Below are 20,810 nucleotides of genomic sequence, written 5' to 3'. Positions count from 1 at the left end.
GGGAATCCGGCGCCAAACTCAAAGCGTAAGATGGCGTCGGAGAGTCTTTTCAGCCGGTTGGTGCCGGTGCAGGTGAAGGGCCAGGGCTGCGAAGAGAGGTAAGGGGCTGGCGCGGAAGAAAGAGGGTCTCCTGAGGCCTTCGTTCTCTTGAGACGAAAGGACAGGAGCCCCCTTTTCCCTCGCTGGGGCTGCCCCAAAGGCTCCTCTCGGCGTAGTCGGCGACCTGTCAGCCCGGAAGGCAGGCGGTTGGCCGTTCCCTGTCGGGCCCGCAGGGGGCTGTGGGGCAACTTTGAGGTGGGGAAGGGTCACTTTCCTCCACCCAACCCTGGCCAAAACTTTCAAAGGTCACTTAGAAAGCGACGGGTGTGTAAAGTAGGGCAACTCCTGTATGTACTCTCCAGTACATGTCCCGTTGATAGACGTGCCGCTGCTTTCCCGTTTTCCTGCCTGCTTTTAATAGCGACACGGCCTCCAGTAGCCTTGAATTTATATGAAGCTGTCGTTTGTCTTGGCCAAAGGACCCCGTTTCTTGGAGAACTGCACGGCAGGCAAAAATTCCGCCGTCAGATATAAGCCTGTTGTGCAAGCTGTTAAATTTTCAGAGCCCGGACAGAAAGGATACTGAGGAACCCCGACATACAATGAGGGTTGGTTAGCCCTTAATTAACTATAATTGGCGTTTAGCTTATCAGGGTGCTTTAAAGAGGAGTGAGTGTTTTGTTTTGATCAGGTCTTTTTTCTCAGGAGTAGTTGTTGAAAGTATGGCTATTAGGATATGCTACTACAATCCTATGTAGAGTTATCTTAATCTAAGTCCACACTGGAGTAACTGTAGAGATTACATTGTAAAGTTTGAGGAGGTAGCATGTTTTGTTTAATTTACTTAAAACAATTGTATTCCCTTCTACCCCAATATTTGCAAAGGCATTTAAAAGTGGGAAATTATTATTATTATTATTATCATCGTCATCATCATCTATTTATTTATTTATAGTCCACCTTTATCACTGAAACTCAAGGCATATTACAAGTCTAAGTCAATAAAACCAACAGGATGAGGCATCCAATAAACAATGTAATAGATTTTGGATAGCAGAAATCTGAAACCAAGCAGAAATTGGAAAACAGAGCTGAAATAAAGCATAAGCATTAACATAACGTGTTAAATGATGCAGAAATTACATAGTAGAATCATACATACAGCAACAGACAGTGCATATTATATACAGTAGTATCATTATTGGTCCCTATTCCTTTACCAGAACATCTTTCTGAACCATTTTGTTATACTACAGCCATATTACCTGTGTAAAAAAGCCCTCCTGAATAATTTAGTTTTGCATCAGGCATACTTCTCCATAAGGAGGGGACCACAACAGAGAATACATGTATACAAGCAGTTTTTGATTTTGCCCATTTGCATGGTAGCACCTGCAGAAGGCCCTGCTCAGATGAGCGAAGCTGTGATGGTGGAGCATAGAGGGAGAAGCGGTCCTGTAAATACGCAGGACTAAGGCCACGAAAGGCTTTATATGTGATGATCAATATGTTGAATTGAATCTGGTAACTGGTTAGAATGACTCCAGAATGGCAGTAAATATTCATGATCCATCTAGCTCATGATAATAACCAATCGGCAGCATTCTGCACCAGCCAGAATCTCTAAGTTGAGTTCAAGAGGAGTCTTATGTAGAATATAATAGCAGTCTAGTCTTGATGTTACCACAGCATAGAGCCAGGTGGTCAGATCAACCATGTCATAAATAGCGGCAATCTTCTCGACTAGAAAAAAAAGCATTATTTGCAGCCGCATTAACTTGTTTTTCCAACACTAATGTTGAATCCAGTAAACTCCTAGGGTCTTAACCAAATCAGCAAGGGTCAGCTGAACCCCACTGAAAGTAGGAGGCACAGCATCCTTTAAAATATCTGCTTTCTCAACTAGCATTATCTCTGTCTTGTCAGGATTTCGTTTCAGTTTGTTCAGTCATAGCCATTTAACCACAGCAGATAGGCAGTGATTCAGAGATATAGAACTTTGCGGAAAGGGCAGATTAGAGTCTGGATGATAATTGGCCACACCATTTTTTTTTGTAGGCATAGTTTCTAAAGTAATGGACAGATAACTGCCTTTTTGAGTGGCCAAGGGAACATACCCTGTGTTAGTGACTGATCTATGATAGATGCTAAGGGCTTGTAGATGTGGTCCATACATGACTTTTGCAGGTAGAATGGGCAAGGGTCCAGGGCACATTGTGGCCTTCACAGATCCCAGGATCCTGTCAACGTACTTTGTGGAAACTGGATCAAAATGGTCCATGAATAGACCTGGGGACATATTAGGCATTTCTTCTGATTAACCTGTGTTATAACTGGCATCCAGATCAGAGTGTATTTGTACTGTTTTATCAGCAAAAAACTTTGCAAGACTGTATGACTAGTTGTCTGTTCTTGAGACAGTAAAGTCTCAGATTTAAGAGCGAGGAGATGCTGAGCTACATTAAACAATTGGCATGGTTGTGTGAATTTAGCTGATGCAATGGTGGCAGTGAAGTAACATTTCTTTGCTGCTGTCACTGCTGCTTTAGAGGTCTTTCAATGGGCTGTATAGCACTATCTGTCAGATTCAGTGTGTGTTTTCTTGCTAGTGTTGCTCTAGATGTCTCCTGGCTCTCTACAGGTCACTCAGAGGGCTGGGTTCGAAGCTTGGCACAGCACATGTGTGGAGTCCTAAAATTATAACTCTTGTATAACTAAGAGTTTAAAAGTGTGAACTTTTATGTGGGGTTATTTTACTACTATTACTATTATTACCTTTCAGTTATGTATAATTTTTAGACAACTGTACTAAAAGCTCCAAAAGCCATAGCAGTTAGCAAGTGCAGATGTATATATGGGCATTATAGTATCTAAAAATGTTGCCCATATGATAAGGAAAAGTATATTTCAGAATTTAGATCATCTGTAAAGGCATGAGAAGCTTATGCGAAGTTATTAAATGTACAGGAGTAGTGATCACTTCTTATCTTATGTGATGGTTTAGGTGTAGTTGTCATATGATCAGGCAAACAAGGCTTGTTCTTTGTGTTAATTAAATCTAATGGAAACATATAAAACTGAAATGCATACTTCTGCTGAGTTCAGGGTGATTGGGGTCATGTATATATTGGAATAAGTGCCATTATACCTGTTGTAGTAATTTGTATAGGGTTAGGTAACCCGTTCTTGTGGGCTATTTAGCAGTTGTGTAGTTCCCAAGTTAACAAGGAAGTGGCTTAGGAGAAAGAAAATGCAAATAACACTTTGGACTTTTTTTAGTTTTTTATGAGAATTATGGAAATGGTAGTCATTTAAGGGAAATGGTAGCCATTTAAAGATGCATTAGAATTAAAAACTGGGTATGACAACTGTGAGTCAGATCCTAGCGGCACTGTGGTCAGTGGAGGTATTGTGTGAAGGCAGTGGCACTGTGATGGACATGGTCACCAGAACCAATCAGGGGTCATGTGGCAAGGGGCTGGAGTCTAGCATCCATCTGGGTGACAGTAGCCCTCCCCTTCCTAGAGTGGATACACAGTTAAGAACTTCATTCATTCACTCTATTCATTTCCCAATTTTCTCCCTCATGGGGACCAAAAGTGGCTTCCATCATTACCCTCTCCTCAGTTTTATGCTCACAGCAACCCTGTGAAGTTGGTTAGGCTGAGAGTGTGCAACTGGCCCCAGGCTACTCTCACTGAGCTTCCATGGTACAAGTGAGGATTGGAATCTGGGTCTCTCAGATCAAGTCTCACACTCCAACCACCACACCAAGCTGGCTCATTCACCCGGACCACCCTCTGGCCCCTTCACACAGTAGCCCACAAGTGAGGGAGGGGACCTGCTGCTCAGTCAGGTTTGGAGGTGCTGCTGCACCCCTTCTATGTTTGGCAGAGAACTATGACAAGTGGCACCTGCAGAACCATACATAGATGCCCAAGACACTTGGGAGCCTTCCCTCCTAGCTATGTATGACAGACTCCGTCCACTTCCCTCCCTCAGAGGTAAGATTTTCCTTCTTTTTCTATTTCCCTTCACTGACCGAGCAGCCCTAGTAATGTGTTTATTCTTCCCTTGAAGAAACCTTGTCTGTCCCACCCTGTCAGTAAGGTAAATTTTGGCAATTTGTTCAGCCCAGGAATTTGAGGGAAGGGATAGTTTCACCCTTTAACTTAAACCCTTGAAAATGGCACTTGAGAGACTTTTACAATTCAAAAATAACAAAAGGTTTCATTTTAACATCAAAGGGAAAGGTCAGGAGAAATCAGGAGTTGAAATTACTGAGGTAAAACTATTACAAGCACAAGGGTTTTTTTTTTACAGGTTCTTATATATCAGGCTAACGAGAGGTTCTAATACACTTTATTTGTAAAATAGCTGACTCTTTTTGATGCCCAGAAGCCTGGTACCCTCTTCCCAGTACTCCATACCCCTTCTCTTTGGAACACCGGTAGTCTTCTTGAGTGTTTGACTGACTTTTGAGGTCTCTACAGGCAGTTCCTAATCGCACCAGACCAGGGATCTCTGCATTTCTGAGAGATAACTCTTTCTGTTTGTCTGGGTAGGGAATCTTCTCTCTCTAGAAGATCTATCCCCTTTCCTTTGGCCTGAATGGGAGTCTTCTGTACTAATACTTCCTTGCCAAACTGTCCTCCCAGTACTCCTGTCTTTGTCCCAACTGCTCTCAGTTTATGCTGAATTCAGACTGTGTTCAGTTAAGGTAGAAATCTGACTCTGTCAGCACTAAACCCTTTTTTGACAGGGCTATTTGTAGAGGGTCTCAGTACACATCTCTTGAAAGTAAAGGCAGGAATCTGAGATACTTTTCCTCAGCATCCAGCCCTCTCCCTTTTTGGTGCTCAGCTGATGCCAACCAGTTAGATTGCCTGGAGCAGCCTGTTAACTCAAGGCTCTCTGGCTCTGTGAAGAATTAACTCTTCACAGTCCTTTAGTTGTTGGTACAGCACTTCTAAGCTTCTTAAAAAGTATAGTCCATCATTGTCATCGGGTAGCCCTCAGGGTGAGACATGGATGGGGTGGGGAGGAAGTGGGGCAGGGAAGGGTGCGGAGCTCCTGTCATGTAGTCAGAACCAAACAGAGAGAGACCAAATTGTGGCACAACACAGGCTTTACTGAACTGAAAACCATGGCAAGGTGTGTAGACTCCATTCGCTACCTCCATGGGGCTATGGGGAGGAGGACTGAAGATCTGCAGCATGGCATGCGTCTAAGTGGGATGGCATTACAGGTGGAACTTAGAAGGGCTCGCCAAGAGCAACGCTCCACTCCAAGAGGAGGGCTGGGACAGCAGACTGAGCGGGGGGGGGGGGCAGGACAAGCCACACCCACAGGTCTCCCTGTTGGATCCGTCACCTGCAGGAAAGCAAAACAGAGATACATGTAGCTATGACAACCGGACACATGGATGTGTTGTTTTGTCAGACTCTGCAGATGCAGCACCATGTTGGAGGGGCTGTTTGCTACAAGCTCCTCTTGAGGCGTTAAAGTTCTAGGGATTGCTGGCTTTCCATCCACAGCAGCACCTGCAGCTGCTGCTCAAGGCTCTGATCCTGCAAGGAAATGAGTCAAAGGGTTGCCGGCAAGCTGGTTCATCATGTACAGGGGAGTAGCTGCAAGACACACACACACACCCAAAAAAACAAAAAACCACCGACATGCCCGGTCCTCTGCCGAAGGTGGGAAACAGACAAATGACAAAGCTTACAGCTCAGTGTTGGGTTGAAACCCCCCCCCCCCAAAAAAAAGTTCTCCCAGGAAACTTTTGTGGGATTTTTCCCCATGGCATGTCTGGGGCCATGGTACTGCGAGGCCATGGCTTGTGTCGCCCCTGCACAAACTCAATGCTGGGCCTGTCTTGGAGATGAGCCAGTGTTCGGAACAGTCAGCTCTATGAGTGCTTTCAGCCCCCCCTTAGGATTGCGCTATAAATAACTTACTGGATCTGAAGAAATTCAAGCAGAAGTTTAAGTGCAACTGATACTCCCCCATTTCCTCCTGCAGTCTCCTGTGCCCCCTAAAAACCGTTCCTGTAAGGCAGTGGGGCCCTAGGGGATGGCATAGAATTTGGCATGGGCTGCTGTAGCCTGAATGGGAAATTTGCAGATATCATAGATTCTACCCTTTTGTGTTACTGGAAGTTCCAGTGGGGTAACCATGTTAGTCCTTTGTAGCAGAATGAGTCCAGTGGCACAATATTTATTCCAGTATGAGTTGTAGCTCACTTCCTCAGATGTAGTAGAAAGAAAGAAAATAATTTTCCTCATTGTTACACAGAAAATTACAGAAAGGGAGGGGAAAGAGGGAGGAGCTGAGAAAAGAGATGGCTGGTATCACAGATCAGTTGTGATTCTCTGTGTCAGAGACTTGAGTCTCTTGGATTGTTATAACTGATGATAGTCCAAGATTCTAGCCTCTCTCAAAGAACAAACGAATTGGAAGTGCCTTCTATTTGCAAGAGGGCTAAGTTTGATCTGTTCCGATATTTACAATCTGTTTTTAAGATCAGTGTTAAATCCTGATAATTGCATGAAGTACACATGGTTGTAACGTTTAAAAGTGGCATGTAGGAATTACAAGTCACTGCACATAGAAGTGTACTTATTATCTAAACCTATTTTGTGTTATTCCAAATTTGAACAATTAGACCTTACAACATAATGCTGAGAGAACTATCCAGCGTAATTTAAATACTTTAGATGTCCTTACTTTTAGTAGCAGAGTGTTCTTAGCTTAATTCTTCCTGTAAAAAGTTGATCCTGTAGATCTTAGCCAAAGTATAGAGTATTTTGTTTAGTAACATGAAGAGTAAGTTGCTGATAATGATTTGGCAAGAGTATAGTTATATGTCTGTTTTGCAGGCGAATAAATGTTCGAGTGAATATTGAGCTCCAGTCAACTTCAAATCCAATACATAGAAAGGTTTGTATCTCAAGGGTTGTCCCTTGCTTGTCTTGTCTAGTTTTTATTGTACAGGGTTCCTGTAGTTGCTTCAGCATGTGATCCTGTTTACTTCTGCAAGTAGATTCATGTGGCAGCTGCCACCAAACTAAAGAGCCTAGCCAAACAACAGTCTTTTTGGAGGCAGTATACTTCTACGGAAGACTTTCAGCTCATCTCCAGAAAACTGCAGTGTGATCTGGTTATAGACAATCCCTAAGGGTTATTTTTGATGGTCTCTACATCATTGCTGTCTCTTCTGGAACGTTAGGAAAGAGCACTGCCCTCAGAGATAATATTTGTTCTTTTAATTTCATGATACAGCTTGTGCATATATTACATAGAAGTTTTCGCCACTTCTGCTAAATGTTTAATAGGTTGTTACTCAGTGCATTAGTGTATAGGGAATATATTGCTCTGGCTAGTTTAATAGTTTTTTTTAAAAAAATTGAACTCTTGTGTTTTAGGATTTGATTGTTCGACTAACTGAGGATAGTGATCCCTTTTTTCTATATAACCTTGTCATTTCTGAGGAAGATTTTCAAAGGTAAGTTTTCGTATTAAATGTGCAGATTAGGAGATGTTTGGGATAAAGGATATGCTCAAAGTACAGATAAAAAATTTAAACAGGCCTAGCAATATGAATCGGTCACACTATTTCAGTGTTTTATGGCAGCCACTAGATCCGCAAAACAACTTACCTACTACCAAATGTCCTCTGAAATGAAACTGTTTTAGATACATTTCTGAATCCAGAAGGTGAAAGTGTCCTCTTCTTTTCTGGTAAACTGTTCTGAAAGAATGGTCATGGCACAATGAAAGACCATAATGTGACTTTTGTCCAATGGACAGCCATGAGAGAGGGAACCATGAGGAGAAGGCTGTCTGATAAGTGCAGTTTGCACATAGGAGCAGGCCCGTAGCTACGGTGGGGTTATTCGGGGCTCTGCCCCCTTCTTAAAGGGACAGCCCCACAAGATTTCCCCTTGAAAACCCTTTCTAAAGAACCCCACTGAGAGAAGAAGCCAGGTATAAGCTTTTGTGTGCTGCACACTTGGGGGGGGGGGAGCCAGAGAGTGCATGCCAGAGAGAGAGAGACACCCATATTTAAGATCAGCAGTGTTTTATTCAGGGTAAAAAAAACAGCTGTAAACGTGGAGCAGAGAGGGGAAGGACCTCAGTGGGTTATAATGCCATTGGGTCTACCCATCAAAGCAGCCATTTTCTCCAGGGGACCATCTTTAGTCCGGAGATCACTTGTAATTCTGGAGATTTCCAGACTCCACCTGGAGGTTGGCCACCCTATCAGTCCCTGTTATTTAAACACAGGGCAGAGCCAACTGGGATGACCCAGTTCTAACAGCTGTGGGCTAACTGGGGAAGTAGGTCTTCAGAATGAATGGATAAAGGTAGGGTACAGTTTGGTTCCTTCATTGTCCTTGATGATGCCTTCCTTTCTCTTCCATACAATGAAAGGGAGCAAAAATATCTTCCCTTTGTGTATAACACAGAGGGAAAAACCTCTGAGGAAGAAGCAAAATTGACAGGTGGACTGGTGGTGGTGAAAGAGTTATATTTGCTTAAGGCAGAAAAAGGGTTTTCCTATTCATTGAGAACTTCAGCCACTAGAAGAAAATGTACCCCACAAGCTACAAAATCCTCATTATGGGCCTGCATAGGAGTAAACCAGGTTTGATATGTATAATGGTCCTAGGCCATAAAGGGCTTTCAAGGTAATAACTAGACTGTGAATTGGGTCCAGAAGCAATTAAGGTATCAGAGCTCTTGATGGAGTGCTGGAGTTATATATTCCAAGTGGCTAATCTGAGACAGGAATCTTTGTACCAGTTGATATATCTTCTGATATATCTTCTTCTTCTTCTTCTTCTTCTTTTTTTTTTGGTCCCCGGAGGGGATTTTTTTATTGCATTTTTTTATATACTACAAACGAAAACGAAAAATTGGGAAGGAGTAACTACATCTAGGGAGAAAGGAAAGAAAACCACAACTAACTAAAACCCCAAGAATAGGAGATCATCACAACAGCTTGTATAAATGTAAAATTGCTAATATTACTTTGAACATAGTTGTCTATGGAATTTTAAAAAATCTTTTTATCCAAAGTTTTAACCATTCAAGAGAACCCCCAGAGCATCCCACAATAAAACTAAAGTTTAAAGGCACACTTCAGAGTCCTTCAGCCTTCATTTTGTCTTATCTTTTCTGATCCTCAATTTATATGTATGCTTGGGGGCAGCCGCCCCCTTATCAGAAAGAGAGTCCTCATCGGAAGACCCCGAGTCCAATTTGCCACTGGATTTTCTGTCATCTTCTTCCTTCCGTACCTCGGCTGGCTCTCCCAGTTGCACTCTCAGGAACTCACGTGCTTTGGAAACAGAGTCAATCTTTTCTTTTTTATCTTGTAGTTTTAAAATGACTCCTTCTGGAATTAACCATCTGTAGACAATGCTGTTTGAAGAAAAAGGATTAAATCTTTACATTTCTTTCTCTTTTGCCTTATTTTGAATGGAATGTCTTTTAGAATCCTGATAGTGTTGTTCCCGATTTTCAAGGGTATTCCTGTAGTTGCTTTCAGGATAGAATCCCTCACGTGTCGCTTAGAGAATCTAGCCACTATTTCCCCAGGCAGATTATTCTTTTTGATGTACACGGAATAGGACCTAGAGACCACATTCATTTCGCTTGCAAGATACTCCGCTTTCAAATATGTAACTGGGGCTAATGCTTCACTCCTGATATATCTTCAAAGGCACCCTAGCATAGCAGATGTTAGAGTAGTCTAGTCTGAAGGTTATGGTACTGTGGGTCAGTGTGGTTAGGACAGTAGAGTCTAAATAAGGTGCCACTTGGAAACTAGACCTAATTGAAAAACAGTACTCCTAGCAACAGTGCCAACCTGTTTATCCAAGAGCGTCACCAGGTTCTTAACTTGATCTACTAAGGAAAGCTTAACTCCATCTTTGTCAGTAAGTCAGTATCAGCCAACACTCTTCCTTCCCAACCACCATCCCCTTGTTCTTGCCTGGATTAAGGTTCAGTTTGTTTACCATCAGCCACTTGAGCATGGCCTGAAGATACTGGCTCAAAACATTCACAGCTGCTGCAACCTACTCAGTCACCCTGCCCAGAAATAAGTGATTGGACAGAGGTCGATAGTTGTCCACATGCCTTTTACACAGCTTTGAAGGACACCCCCCCCCCCGGTAAAAGGAGCACATTGTTAATCTTCCCCAAATAGGAGTTTCCACTTTCTTGATTTTAATAGCTGGGACCAACAAGGCTCCAGTATGTAGGAAGCCCCAGCTACTCTGTTGACATGGATCAGGGAAATTAACCTGAAACTGTCTGTACAACTTGGGCAAGAGGTTGCCCCTGATGCCTTTAACTCAAGTTCCAGTCTTTAACTACCGGCTGACTCAGGTCCATTGAAAGAGAGTCTTGGGTCAGACCATCCTAATTGTTCCCCTGCCCTTACGGAGGGAGGGAGGTATCACAACTTTTGCTTTCAGCAAGTAATGATCTGACCTCTGCACAAGTTGTAATATCGGTCTCCTTAGCAGATCCCCAGAAATCATTAAACAAAGCAATAGCTCTCCTCAGATCTGGTTGTGATAATGGAGCAAGTGGTGGAGTAGTCAGCCACTGTGGATCAATGAAGTTGGCTTGCTAATGGGTTTTTAATATGTCAGTGTTTAAATAATAAAGTTAATGCCAGCATGGGGAAGGGGTATCATTACGTAGTGGTACAGTAGTAAACTGAACTATCTGATTGTGTTCAAAAAGGTGATTAAAATATGTCTCTCTGTTTCTGCTTAAGGCCGTAGTCATGCCAGTACTTCTGTGCTTTTAAAAACTACTAGTAGGTTTATTTGGCAGCATCAATAGAATATATATATATAGATATTTATATTTTATATAAATATTTATATTTTTCCCCTTGTATATGTAGCTTAAAACTTCAGCAGAGTCTTCTGGTAGACTTTTCTGCCTTTCCTCAGAGGTTTATTGATCTTCTTCAGCAGTGTATAGAAGAACAAAATAAAGATATTCCAAGGTGAGTGAAGAATACAGAGAGGAAAACGATTATCCAAGGAAATATTGTATCACCATAGCGTAAAGCCTTTACTAGTCTATAATTTCATTTAAGGTGTAAAGTAAACAGTATTAAGTAGAAAGCATGGTCCTGTTTGTTCTGTTTTGCTTTGCAATCTGTATGTAGTAGCTAGATTACGATTATAGTGCAGTTGTCTTAATCCCTTTTGCCCTTCTACCTTGTGGAAGCCTTGTTGCCACTATGCTGAGTTGACAACTGCAGTGGCAATGAGAAAAATACAAAGTCATAGTAATGTCTCTTTATCAGCCTGTACTTCCATATGGAGGTATGCTGTTCAGGCTTACCTAGTTCATGCTTTGTAATGCATTATCTCATTCTCTTCAGGTTTCTGCTACAGCTGATTTCGTCAGGATCTAGTCTAGATCACACTCCTTCATTTTTAAATGTGATAGAGACAAACCCATTTAAACATCTTACTCATTTATCACTAAAATTCTTACCGGGAAATGATACAGATATCAAGAAGTTTTTGGCAACCTGTTTGAAATGCATTAAGGTAAGATAAGAATTTGAACTGTGCATTCGGGAATAGTGTTCTCTTTGCATAATGACTATTGTTGGTCATTCATTTAAATGAGAAATTAAAATTTCAAGTTGTAGGTTCCCCCACTGCATCTTTGATGTAGTGGTTAAGTTTGGTGTAGAAGTAAGAGCACAGACTCTAATATGGGAGAACTGGGTTTGATTCCCCACTCCTCCACATGCAGCTGTTGGTATGACCTTAGGTCAGTCATAAGTTCTTTCAGAGCTGTTCTCTCAAGGGCAATTCTTGAGAGAGCTGTCTTATGCCCACCTACCTCACAGGGTGTCTGTTGTGGGGAGGGGAAGGGATTGTAAGCCACTCTGAGACTCCTTCAGGTAGTGAAGGGCAGGGTATAAATCCAATCTCTTCTTTTCCTCTTCTTTTGTTGATATTGTGCTTTAGATTTCCCTTTTAAAGTTAGGAGAGTGATAAGATAACCCCTGCCTAAGTTGTTCATACTCTTAGAATTAACCAGTGCATTTTTTCAGAATGATGGAAAGAGAAGGGACTCCAGAACTTAACTAACCCAACTTCTATAACTTCCATATTGGGAATGTATGTTTGTAACTAATATGCAAGACAATGGCTTGGTTAATGATTTTCCAAAACTTGAATTGATTTGTACTAACATGAATTCTCAATTGTTTATAGGAAGAAAAGCTGCTGCTGGAACAAAGACTTCGGAAGACAGAAGAGGATCTTACTCGGCAGCTCAGCTATACCCAGCAGGTAACAGCAGTGTTTCAACATGGGCCATTTCCCAACATTGCACCTGCCTCCAGGAAAAATCACAGCTGTTTTACCCTTTCCTCCACATAAGCACTTTGATGCTTATGAAGAGCATTTTAAGTCTCGTAGCATCTTTGAGATTAATAACTTTATTGTGGAATAAATTTTGTAGTCACAATCATACTTCATTAGATGTAGGCTCATCTGTGATTTTTCTGGGAGGCAGGTGCAAAGTTGGGAAATGGTTAATAGAACTATCTCTTTGAGATATGTTCTCAATTAAAGCAAGCCCTGTCCATTATAATCTAGTAAAGCATTGGAATAATATTGAAGATTTCTGGCATACTTGAGAATCTAACATGCAAATCTTTATTTTCTCAGAACTTGTCAGAAAAGAGCAGGGAATTGGACAAGTTAAGAAATGAATGGACATCAAATACAGCATCCTTAACCAACAGACATACTCAGGAATTGACTAATGAGAAGGAGAAGTGTCTACAGGTGTGTAAACAAAAGGCTATGTACATCTAGTAGAAACTGTACAAATATTGTAATCCATTAAATTGCTTGTTTTTCCCCCTCCATCTGAATTGTTTTGCACTGCAGATGCAAGCACAGTATCAACAGCAATACGAGCAACAGAAGAAAGAACTTGAAAGTTTGCATCAGAAAACAGTCCAGGAGCTGCAAAACAGGCTGAAGGAACTGGAGATTACCAATAAGGATCTAACAGAAAGGAGATACAGAGGCGATTCTGCTGTCAGAGAACTTAAAGCAAAACTGTCCAGCATAGAAGATGTATGAATTGTTTGTTTACTGAGATTTATATGTATCTATATTAGCACAGACTTAATTATATCTACAGCCTCTAGTCATACATAATATGACCAATTGAAAATGTAGTTAATATTCCAAATGATGGTAATTCTGTATTGTAGATTAGACATTCTATTTTAAAACTGTATTACTTTTCATATAGAAGACTTCTTTAAAACAATGCCTAAATGACTATAACTTTTTTTGGTAAGAGTATTTCAAATATATTTTTCCAACATGCTAGGAGTGCCAAAGAACAAAGCAGGAAGTTCTCTCACTGCGTCGAGAGAATGCTACTCTAGATGCAGAATGCCATGAAAAGGAGAAACAAGTTAATCAGCTGCAGACACGAGTGGCTGTTTTGGAGCAGGAGATCAAAGACAAGGACCAGCTTGTTATGAGGACAAAAGAAGTATTGGATGCAACTCATGAGCAAAAGGTTCTCAGTCTCTAAATTTACTTAGCTTGAAGTAAAGCAGTAACAGAGCTTAAATATTGGGGGGAAATTAATTAAAGAACACAGGATCCCAAGAGCAATTGCAGGCATGTTTCAGGATTTGAGTGTGTCCTGTGTGGCATGACTTTTCTTACTTGAACTATACCCTCATTTAATCTAAATTTAGTTTTGCAGTTCCTCTCAAATTTCAAAAGCAGTTTACCCAAAGCATGGATCACATGAATTTTGAGGCAGACAAGTTCAACTTGTGGCTGGGCAGTATGAACTAACTAGATGACTCTGGACTGTGGTCAAGGTTCTAAAAGTCCAACCATACTGCGTTCCATATGTTTTTATTAAACTTTGGAGATTATTGTAGTGAACACATGTTTTTAGGGGAGGGCAGCTTTAGTTGAATTGCTACTGTTGCAAATTATGGGATTGTAAGTGAATGTATTTTGGTATATTTTGAGGTTGATTGACCAATATGAAACATAGGCTTTGATTATTTATTTCTGTGCAAAAAAAAAGATCCTCTAATAAGACTCCCCCCCTTTTGTTTAAAAAAGGCAATTTTAGAAGAAAATACAGAAAAGAAACAAATTCAAATAGGAAAACTAGAAGCAACATTGAAGTCATTATCAGCTGAACTCCTTAAGGTTTGTTCAAACGTACATTCATCCTTGATGATGAGTCTTTGATTTTCTGTGGTCTTAAAATTCTAAAGCATAATATTGTTTTTTTAGGCTAATGAAATTATAAAGAAATTGCAAGGAGATGTAAAAACTCTAATGAGTAAATTGAAGCTGAAAAATACGGTAACAATTCAGCAAGAAAAACTCTTGGCTGAAAGAGAAGAAAAACTGCAGAAGGAGCAAAAGGAACTGCAGGAGGCAGAAAGTTCTCTTCGAGAAAAAGAGCAAGAGGTAAGTTAAAATTCAGATATATCAAGGAAGTGCTTGAACTGGGGCTTGTTGGATTTATACTTGAAGCAGTTTGTATAAATACCATCTATGGGTTAGATCTGGTGGAGCTGTTCCACAAATGGCAGCATTTTCCTTTGGCAGAAAGCCAGTTTGGTGTAGTGGTTAAGTGCATGGACTCTAATCTGGGAGAACCGGGTTTGATTCCCCACTCCTCCACTTGCACCTGTTGGATGACCTTGGGCAAGCCATAGTTCTGATAAGACCTGTTCTTGAAAAAGAGCAGTTTCTGTCAGAGCTCTCTCAGCCTCAACTACCTCATAGGGTGTCTGTTGTGGGGAGGGGAAGGGAAAGGAGATTGTAAGCTGCTCTGAGACTCCTTTGGGTAGTGAAGGGCGGGGTATAAATCCAATCTCCTCTTCTTGCATCAAAGGAAACCCTGCCATAAGTAGAACAGCTTCATGAATGCAGCCTGTTACAGTTGGATTCTCAACAGGTACATGATCTAGAGCAGGGGTTGCCAGCCTTTTTAAGCCTGCGGGCACCTTTGGAATTCTGACACTGTGGTTGGGCGCAGGCACAAAAGTGGCTGCCACAGGAAGCGGAGCCAGCCACAGAATGGCTGCCCCAGTTTACCTTCAGTCTCATAGTAAAGATCCTTGTGCTACGATGGCAGTTGCTGCCAAAGCAACATTTTAAAAGATTTGCAGAGCCAATCAGAAGACTTGCTGGGCAAAAGCCCCACCTGGTCCCTTTAACTTTCCACAAACACTTGGCAGGTGCCTAAAAAAGTGTCCATGGCACCCACTGATACCACTTTGAGGACCCCAATCTAAAGCAATGTTTAGCTTGATTCTCCCCCCCCCCATACCTCATTACACTTGATAAGTAGGATCATCTATATTTGGCTTTAGTGATGGTGGCAGATTTCAACAAAAGGGTATACCCTTAATTTGAGCATACTATGGCATCCAGTCTGCTTGGTTTTTAACTAATTCAGTTTTGGTGTTGCCACCAGTAGAATAGTTTAATGTAAGTAAATTAATATGGATAATTAATGTGCAAATATTTCAGGTGTGCAAGTTGCAGGAACAATTGGAAACCACAGTACAGAAGCTGGAAGAAAGCAAGCATCTTCTTAAAACAAATGAAAATGGTAATTGTATGAGATGTAGTGGCCAGTGTATGTGGCATCCTATAGACTCTTCTGAATCTTTCTAATCAAGCTTACTGTCTGAGAGATTACTTCACTTAGGAGCTGGGCATTGTGTGCTTATTAATGCTTTCTGTAAATATCGTTCTCTTTTTCTTGTATTTCTTTTTAGGTCACTTTTGACCCTCTGTTAGATGCCATTCTTGCTTCTCTCTCTGCCACCAAAATTTGGCAGTGATTGTAATAATAGATAGCTGTGGTTTCCTTCTCTCTGCTCTGCAAGTTCATTGGGCTTTACTTCTAACAAACAACCCCTGGAGTATCTGGTGTGTGATTCCTCGCTATTCATCCCTTGTATGTAAGCCTTAATGGGGTGAGAACTCTGTTAGGCAGCTGTAATACTAGGCTTGCCAGTCTTTAATTCAGCATGCAAAAAATTCTTCTCATATGGTTTCCCAAGCAGATACTTAAACTACAGTTTAGATGTGAAATAGAAATAAAAGGAACTGAGAAGCAAAATGCTTGTCTGGTATTTCTCTGTGTAGTTATCACGTGGCTAAACAAGCAGCTGAATGAAATTCAGATGACAAAGAAGCAAGAAGTATTAGGAACATCTACTCCTCCTAGTAATTCTACTACAAGAACTGGCATTTCACCTCACAATATGGTAATGTTACTGACATGTTAATGTTAGTATGTCTGTAAACTTGGCTGAACTCTAACCTGGATATCCCAGGCTAGCCCGATCTCATCAGATCTTAAAATCTTAGCAGGGTCGGCCCTGGCTAGTATTTGGATGGGAGACCTCCAAGGAAAATCTCAGGGTCAGGACACGGAGTCAAGCAATGGCAAGCCACCTCTGAACGACTCTTGCCTTGAAAACCCTACAGGGTCGCCATAAGTCAGCTATGCCTTGATGGTACTTTCCACCACCACCAAACATGGCTGATTGTGATTGCAAGGCTGCAGGCTAGTTACTTAGGAGCAAGTCCCACCAAATCAGTTAGGCTTGGTTCTTAGAAAACAGGCATGCAGGAATGTATATTTTGTGCACATGCCCTGAGTGACATTTGGGCCTTGGTTAGGTTATAATTTTCTGTCACATGCACAGTGACAGAGTGACAGGAGTGGACTTCTGCTCTCCCAGTTTACAGATTTTGCTCTCCCAGTTTACAGATGGTAATCTCTTACACATGCTGAGGATGGATGGGAAGTGTGTGACCTAAGATCCACTCCCAGTCTCATCACAAGTAGGGGAGCCTTGGTTTCAAGCAAATAAAAACGTACTGAATAAAGATTGTCCAGGACTACGTTATTGAGGTGTGCTATATGCGTGATAAATACTTGTTGATGAATTTCCAGTGTTCTTGGGGTTCTTGGGGTTTAGAGGCCAAAAAAGGCATGAAAACATCTTGGGAATTGCTTTTGTGCTGTCACTGGTTTGGCTTTACAAGTATCATTATGTTCTACAGATTGACAGCAGAATCCCTTTTCTGAACTCAGGATTTGGCTATCCTATTTCCCCATTGCTAGCTTTCCAAAGCTTCCCAGATACAGCACCTGTCAAAAGTGCCAGTCAGCAAGCTTCCGGAGCAAAGGCAAGCATCTAAATCTTTTTATGCCTACCTTTATACTCTTTTGAGTCTTTTCTGATTAGCTTTAGGGTTGCTATGCCCTCAGATAGTCTGCCTACCCATGAAGCATGCTGCATTTACAGTGGTTGTAATTCAGGTTAAGTGAGCAGGAGAAAACATGGTGTTCAGTCCTTGCATATTAAAAAAAATGTTTCCATGCAAAACGCAAGTAAGGCTGCATGAGCAAAAATTTGACTTGCCCAGCATGCAGCCTCTATTTAGTATATAAGAAAGCTTTAATTATGACATCCAAGCAATTGTGTGATGCACTAGGTCAGCAGGTATGTGAGGTACAAGTGGGAAAATTAATTTAAATGGGTCTTTTCTTGATTTTTAAAACTGTGTTAGTCCACTCTGCCCGCAAGGCACCATTTTGTTAACATTATATTTAAGAATAATCTCTTCAGGGTTAGTTAATATATGACCAAAGGATACTTCCAAAATAATGTGTGAAATTTACACTGTCGCAACAGGTTCATTTCAATATGCCACTTTCAGAAAACAACCAACGTTCAGAAACACAGCCAGGACTTCCTGTTGTGACTACTCATTCAACAAATAAAGAAAAGTGAGTGTTTTAGTTAAACTTGTGGATTATGTTCTTCTTGATTGTTGTTAAGTAAGTTTTACTGTACTTACATTTTTGGTGTGAAATTGGATATTACAGTTACTGTCAGCTAGCTGCCATAGCGGCTGGTAGGGAGGGGGAAGCTTGGATTGTTCACTTTCATTTCTCTGGTCATCTTGGTGATGTTCCCTTATCTATATGTTTTATGTGCCTGACCTTGGATGCCTAGCTGTAACACCATCTCTGGGAAAGCGGGACTGTTACATTCTGGCGGGGTCCCTTTTTCCTCCTGATTGACTCTGTGCTGCTCAGTGACCCCTTTGAACATGGTATATCCGTTCGCCCTGCGCTTTTTGCTTTAGTCTTAACACAGAACCTGAAGTAGAGATTCTCTGCCAATACTGTATCAATAAACTTTCCTTCTGAAGAAGCGAGTTGTTGGTTCTGATTGCTGCAAGAGTCTGACATATCAAGTCTGAACTCAAATATTGATATCTCTAATGTATTCATCAATCAGTTCTATTGTTTAACAGCTTTATTAATTGAATGTGTTTTTCCAAATACACAGTAACAGTAGCGGCAGTTTTTTAAGAAAATGATCCATTCTCATTCTTAGAACTCTGTGAACAAGACAGACAAATAATTCAATAATTTATTAATGGCTGTGTCCAGTCTCCTTGATTAAATTCCTTGTGTGTGGAAGTGACCTTACCCAGACAATTAGTATAAAGTGGGAAATCAGACTCCATTGCAAGCTGATTGAAATCTAAGCATCTGTGCACATACTGAGTTTTTTGTAGTCATTGTTCTATATTCCATGTTGCTCACAGACATTTTTGTGGTGCAACTGAGGAAGCTGCTGTTTTGGGGTGTATTGAGAATCAAGGGTTGTTGCTTGAGTGAGAAATACACCCAAATACTCCTTGATATGCAGAGCTAGTTGTATGAATTCAGATTCCAGCATTACAGTGGTCTATATAAAGTGAATTCCCAAAGATTTTTTGCTTGGGTGGACATGAGTAATATTGTCTCCTTGGACTTTTAACTATGACACTTGAAGAACTTTTCTGTTTGGGAAAGCTGTATTCTAGACAAAACCTCTGTTACAGAAGGAATTGATGCAAACTTTACAGTGAAACTGTGTTCCTATTTCAAAATTTGCAGATTTTGAAAAATGCCCCACTATGTTTTTTTGGGTGAAATTATGAATGCAAAATCAGGTGCTTATCAGTTCCTTGGTTTTGTAGTCATGCTTGGTGGCCAGAAGCTTATAGACCTGATGTGTGCAAAGAGTTTTGCTGATGGATCACAGCATATGATGGGACCTGTGGATCCATTCTGCTAATGGTGGTGCCTTACAGTGACTGGCACTAGACGATGGAGGGGCCTTTTGTGCCAGAAGAAAGGCTGCTTGCATTAGTGGAATGAATCAGTGGGCTCCAACCAGATGTCATTAGGTTAGACAAAGCTCAGTAGTGTAGAAATGGAACCTGCTATGTTTTTCAACCTTGATTAATTCTTTGCACTAGAGCCTGCCATTAACCCATGATGTTGCACCAGACCTCAGTGTGCGCAGTCCTTTGTGAATCTTGCTGATGTATTTCTAGAATTTGAAGACAACCCTTTGCTTTGATGTTTGCTCTGGGGATAATCAAAAAGCTACCTGTTTTCAAAATGTGTGGGTTTGGGGGAATCAGTTTCTTGCTAAAGGAAGTAGACATTTATAATAGAAGGCTTAAATCCTAAATCCTATGAATAAGTCAAATTAATGAGCCTTGAAGCAAGCTCAGGGTAGACAAACTGAAAATCATGACATCTGTTCTTCTTTTGACTAGTGGTGAAAATTTAGGATTGGAAGCCAAGTATCTGAAGAAACGGGAAGAAAGCATCCCCTTGCGTGGCCTCAGCCAAAATGCACTTCACAATGCAGGTAGGAAAGCAAGCATATGCATTTAATTTAAAACGTTCAAATTGCTCTAAAGATCTCTTAAATATGTTAATATGGGACATACTTTCTTTCCTTGTTAACAGGTCATGTAAAGTCATCCGCATTGAAAAAGACACACATACCATCCAAATCCACACTACCTTCTATAGCCTCTGCATACTTTCCCGGATAGCAAGCAACATATTCATTATGGGCAATATATTTATCAGGAGTTGTGGATTTTATTGTTATCATTTGTTTACTAGGGAACAGTAAATGAATTAAAGGGAACAGTGAATGGCGTATCAATTTCAGGGTGCATTCTAATGTGAAAGCTAATATTCCTCTTATTTTTTAAGTATCATATTTTATATGGACAATATAAACTTGCCCACAAGGACTTTTAATGTGTGTAAGGCTAAAACTGGTTATTTACTAATTGTCCATGTCATCAGTACAGAAAAACATGTTATGAATATTTATTATTAAAGGGACACCAGTCACTAAGGATTCACTTTTCTCTCCCAAGGTTGATGTATCGTTGATGATTTGAAAAGAGCTTTCCTTACTGTAAGTTTAGGAAAACTAGCAATATTTCTGTGGGTTTGTGGGATTGCAGAAATGGTGCCACTTCATGGTAAGCCTGTGGAAGTCAAACCCATTAACTGTGTGGTGGTGCTATTTACATCATCCCTAACCGCAAAGATATTATAAATATGTCTAACCTTGTAGATAAATTAACATGCTTAAGGTTTGTCCTAAGTGAAGGTTCAGTATCTAAGAAATCCTTTTAGATTGGAGCTAAGTATACATTGTTTGGCCACTCGTTTTAGGTGGAACATTCAGTTAATGTGTGATTTAACATTGCAGTAGTATCAAAAGTCTGATGTGAATGGCCACAACTACTTTGCAGTTCATTTGACATCAAAATAAGCAAGTGGGGTGCCAGTTCTCATCAGACTTACAGCAT

At 40.9% G+C, this 20,810-nt stretch overlaps 1 protein-coding gene across 2 annotated transcripts; it reads left to right on the top strand.

Annotated features, from left to right (window-relative positions):
• On the top strand, positions 1–20,325 carry SASS6 (SAS-6 centriolar assembly protein). Of its 2 annotated transcripts, none has more exons than XM_015413355.1 (17): positions 1–98; positions 6,918–6,978; positions 7,464–7,543; positions 10,967–11,071; positions 11,456–11,627; positions 12,306–12,383; positions 12,765–12,884; positions 12,990–13,181; positions 13,444–13,638; positions 14,205–14,294; positions 14,382–14,561; positions 15,633–15,714; positions 16,257–16,378; positions 17,184–17,307; positions 17,814–17,913; positions 19,749–19,843; positions 19,945–20,325. In XM_015413355.1, the coding sequence occupies exons 1-17, from the start codon at positions 31–33 to the stop codon at positions 20,031–20,033; spliced, it is 1,953 nt and encodes a 650-aa protein (XP_015268841.1). In that variant the 5' UTR covers positions 1–30; the 3' UTR covers positions 20,034–20,325. The 2 variants fall into 2 exon arrangements, with proteins under 2 accessions (XP_015268841.1, XP_015268840.1); XM_015413354.1 differs by having other exon boundaries at positions 17,184–17,309; positions 17,819–17,913.
• The last annotated feature ends 485 nt before the right edge of the window (positions 20,326–20,810 follow it).

Source organism: Gekko japonicus, unplaced genomic scaffold, assembly GCF_001447785.1.
Source record: "Gekko japonicus isolate JY-2015 unplaced genomic scaffold, Gekko_japonicus_V1.1 scaffold70, whole genome shotgun sequence".
Lineage (NCBI taxonomy): Eukaryota > Metazoa > Chordata > Lepidosauria > Squamata > Gekkonidae > Gekko > Gekko japonicus.
The sequence above is the reverse complement of the archived record's forward strand: the minus strand, read 5'-3'. Positions and strand labels throughout refer to the sequence as shown.

Excerpts from the sequence above, each read along its gene's own strand:
- SASS6 (XM_015413355.1), top strand. The coding sequence starts at position 31 with ATGGCGTCGGAGAGTCTTTTCAGCCGGTTGGTGCCGGTGCAGGTGAAG. Across the intron at positions 17,308-17,813 it reads TCAGCAAGCTTCCGGAGCAA|AACAGGTTCATTTCAATATG; the intron begins AGGCAAGCATCT and ends TTACACTGTCGC. Across the intron at positions 17,914-19,748 it reads CATTCAACAAATAAAGAAAA|TGGTGAAAATTTAGGATTGG; the intron begins GTGAGTGTTTTA and ends TCTTTTGACTAG.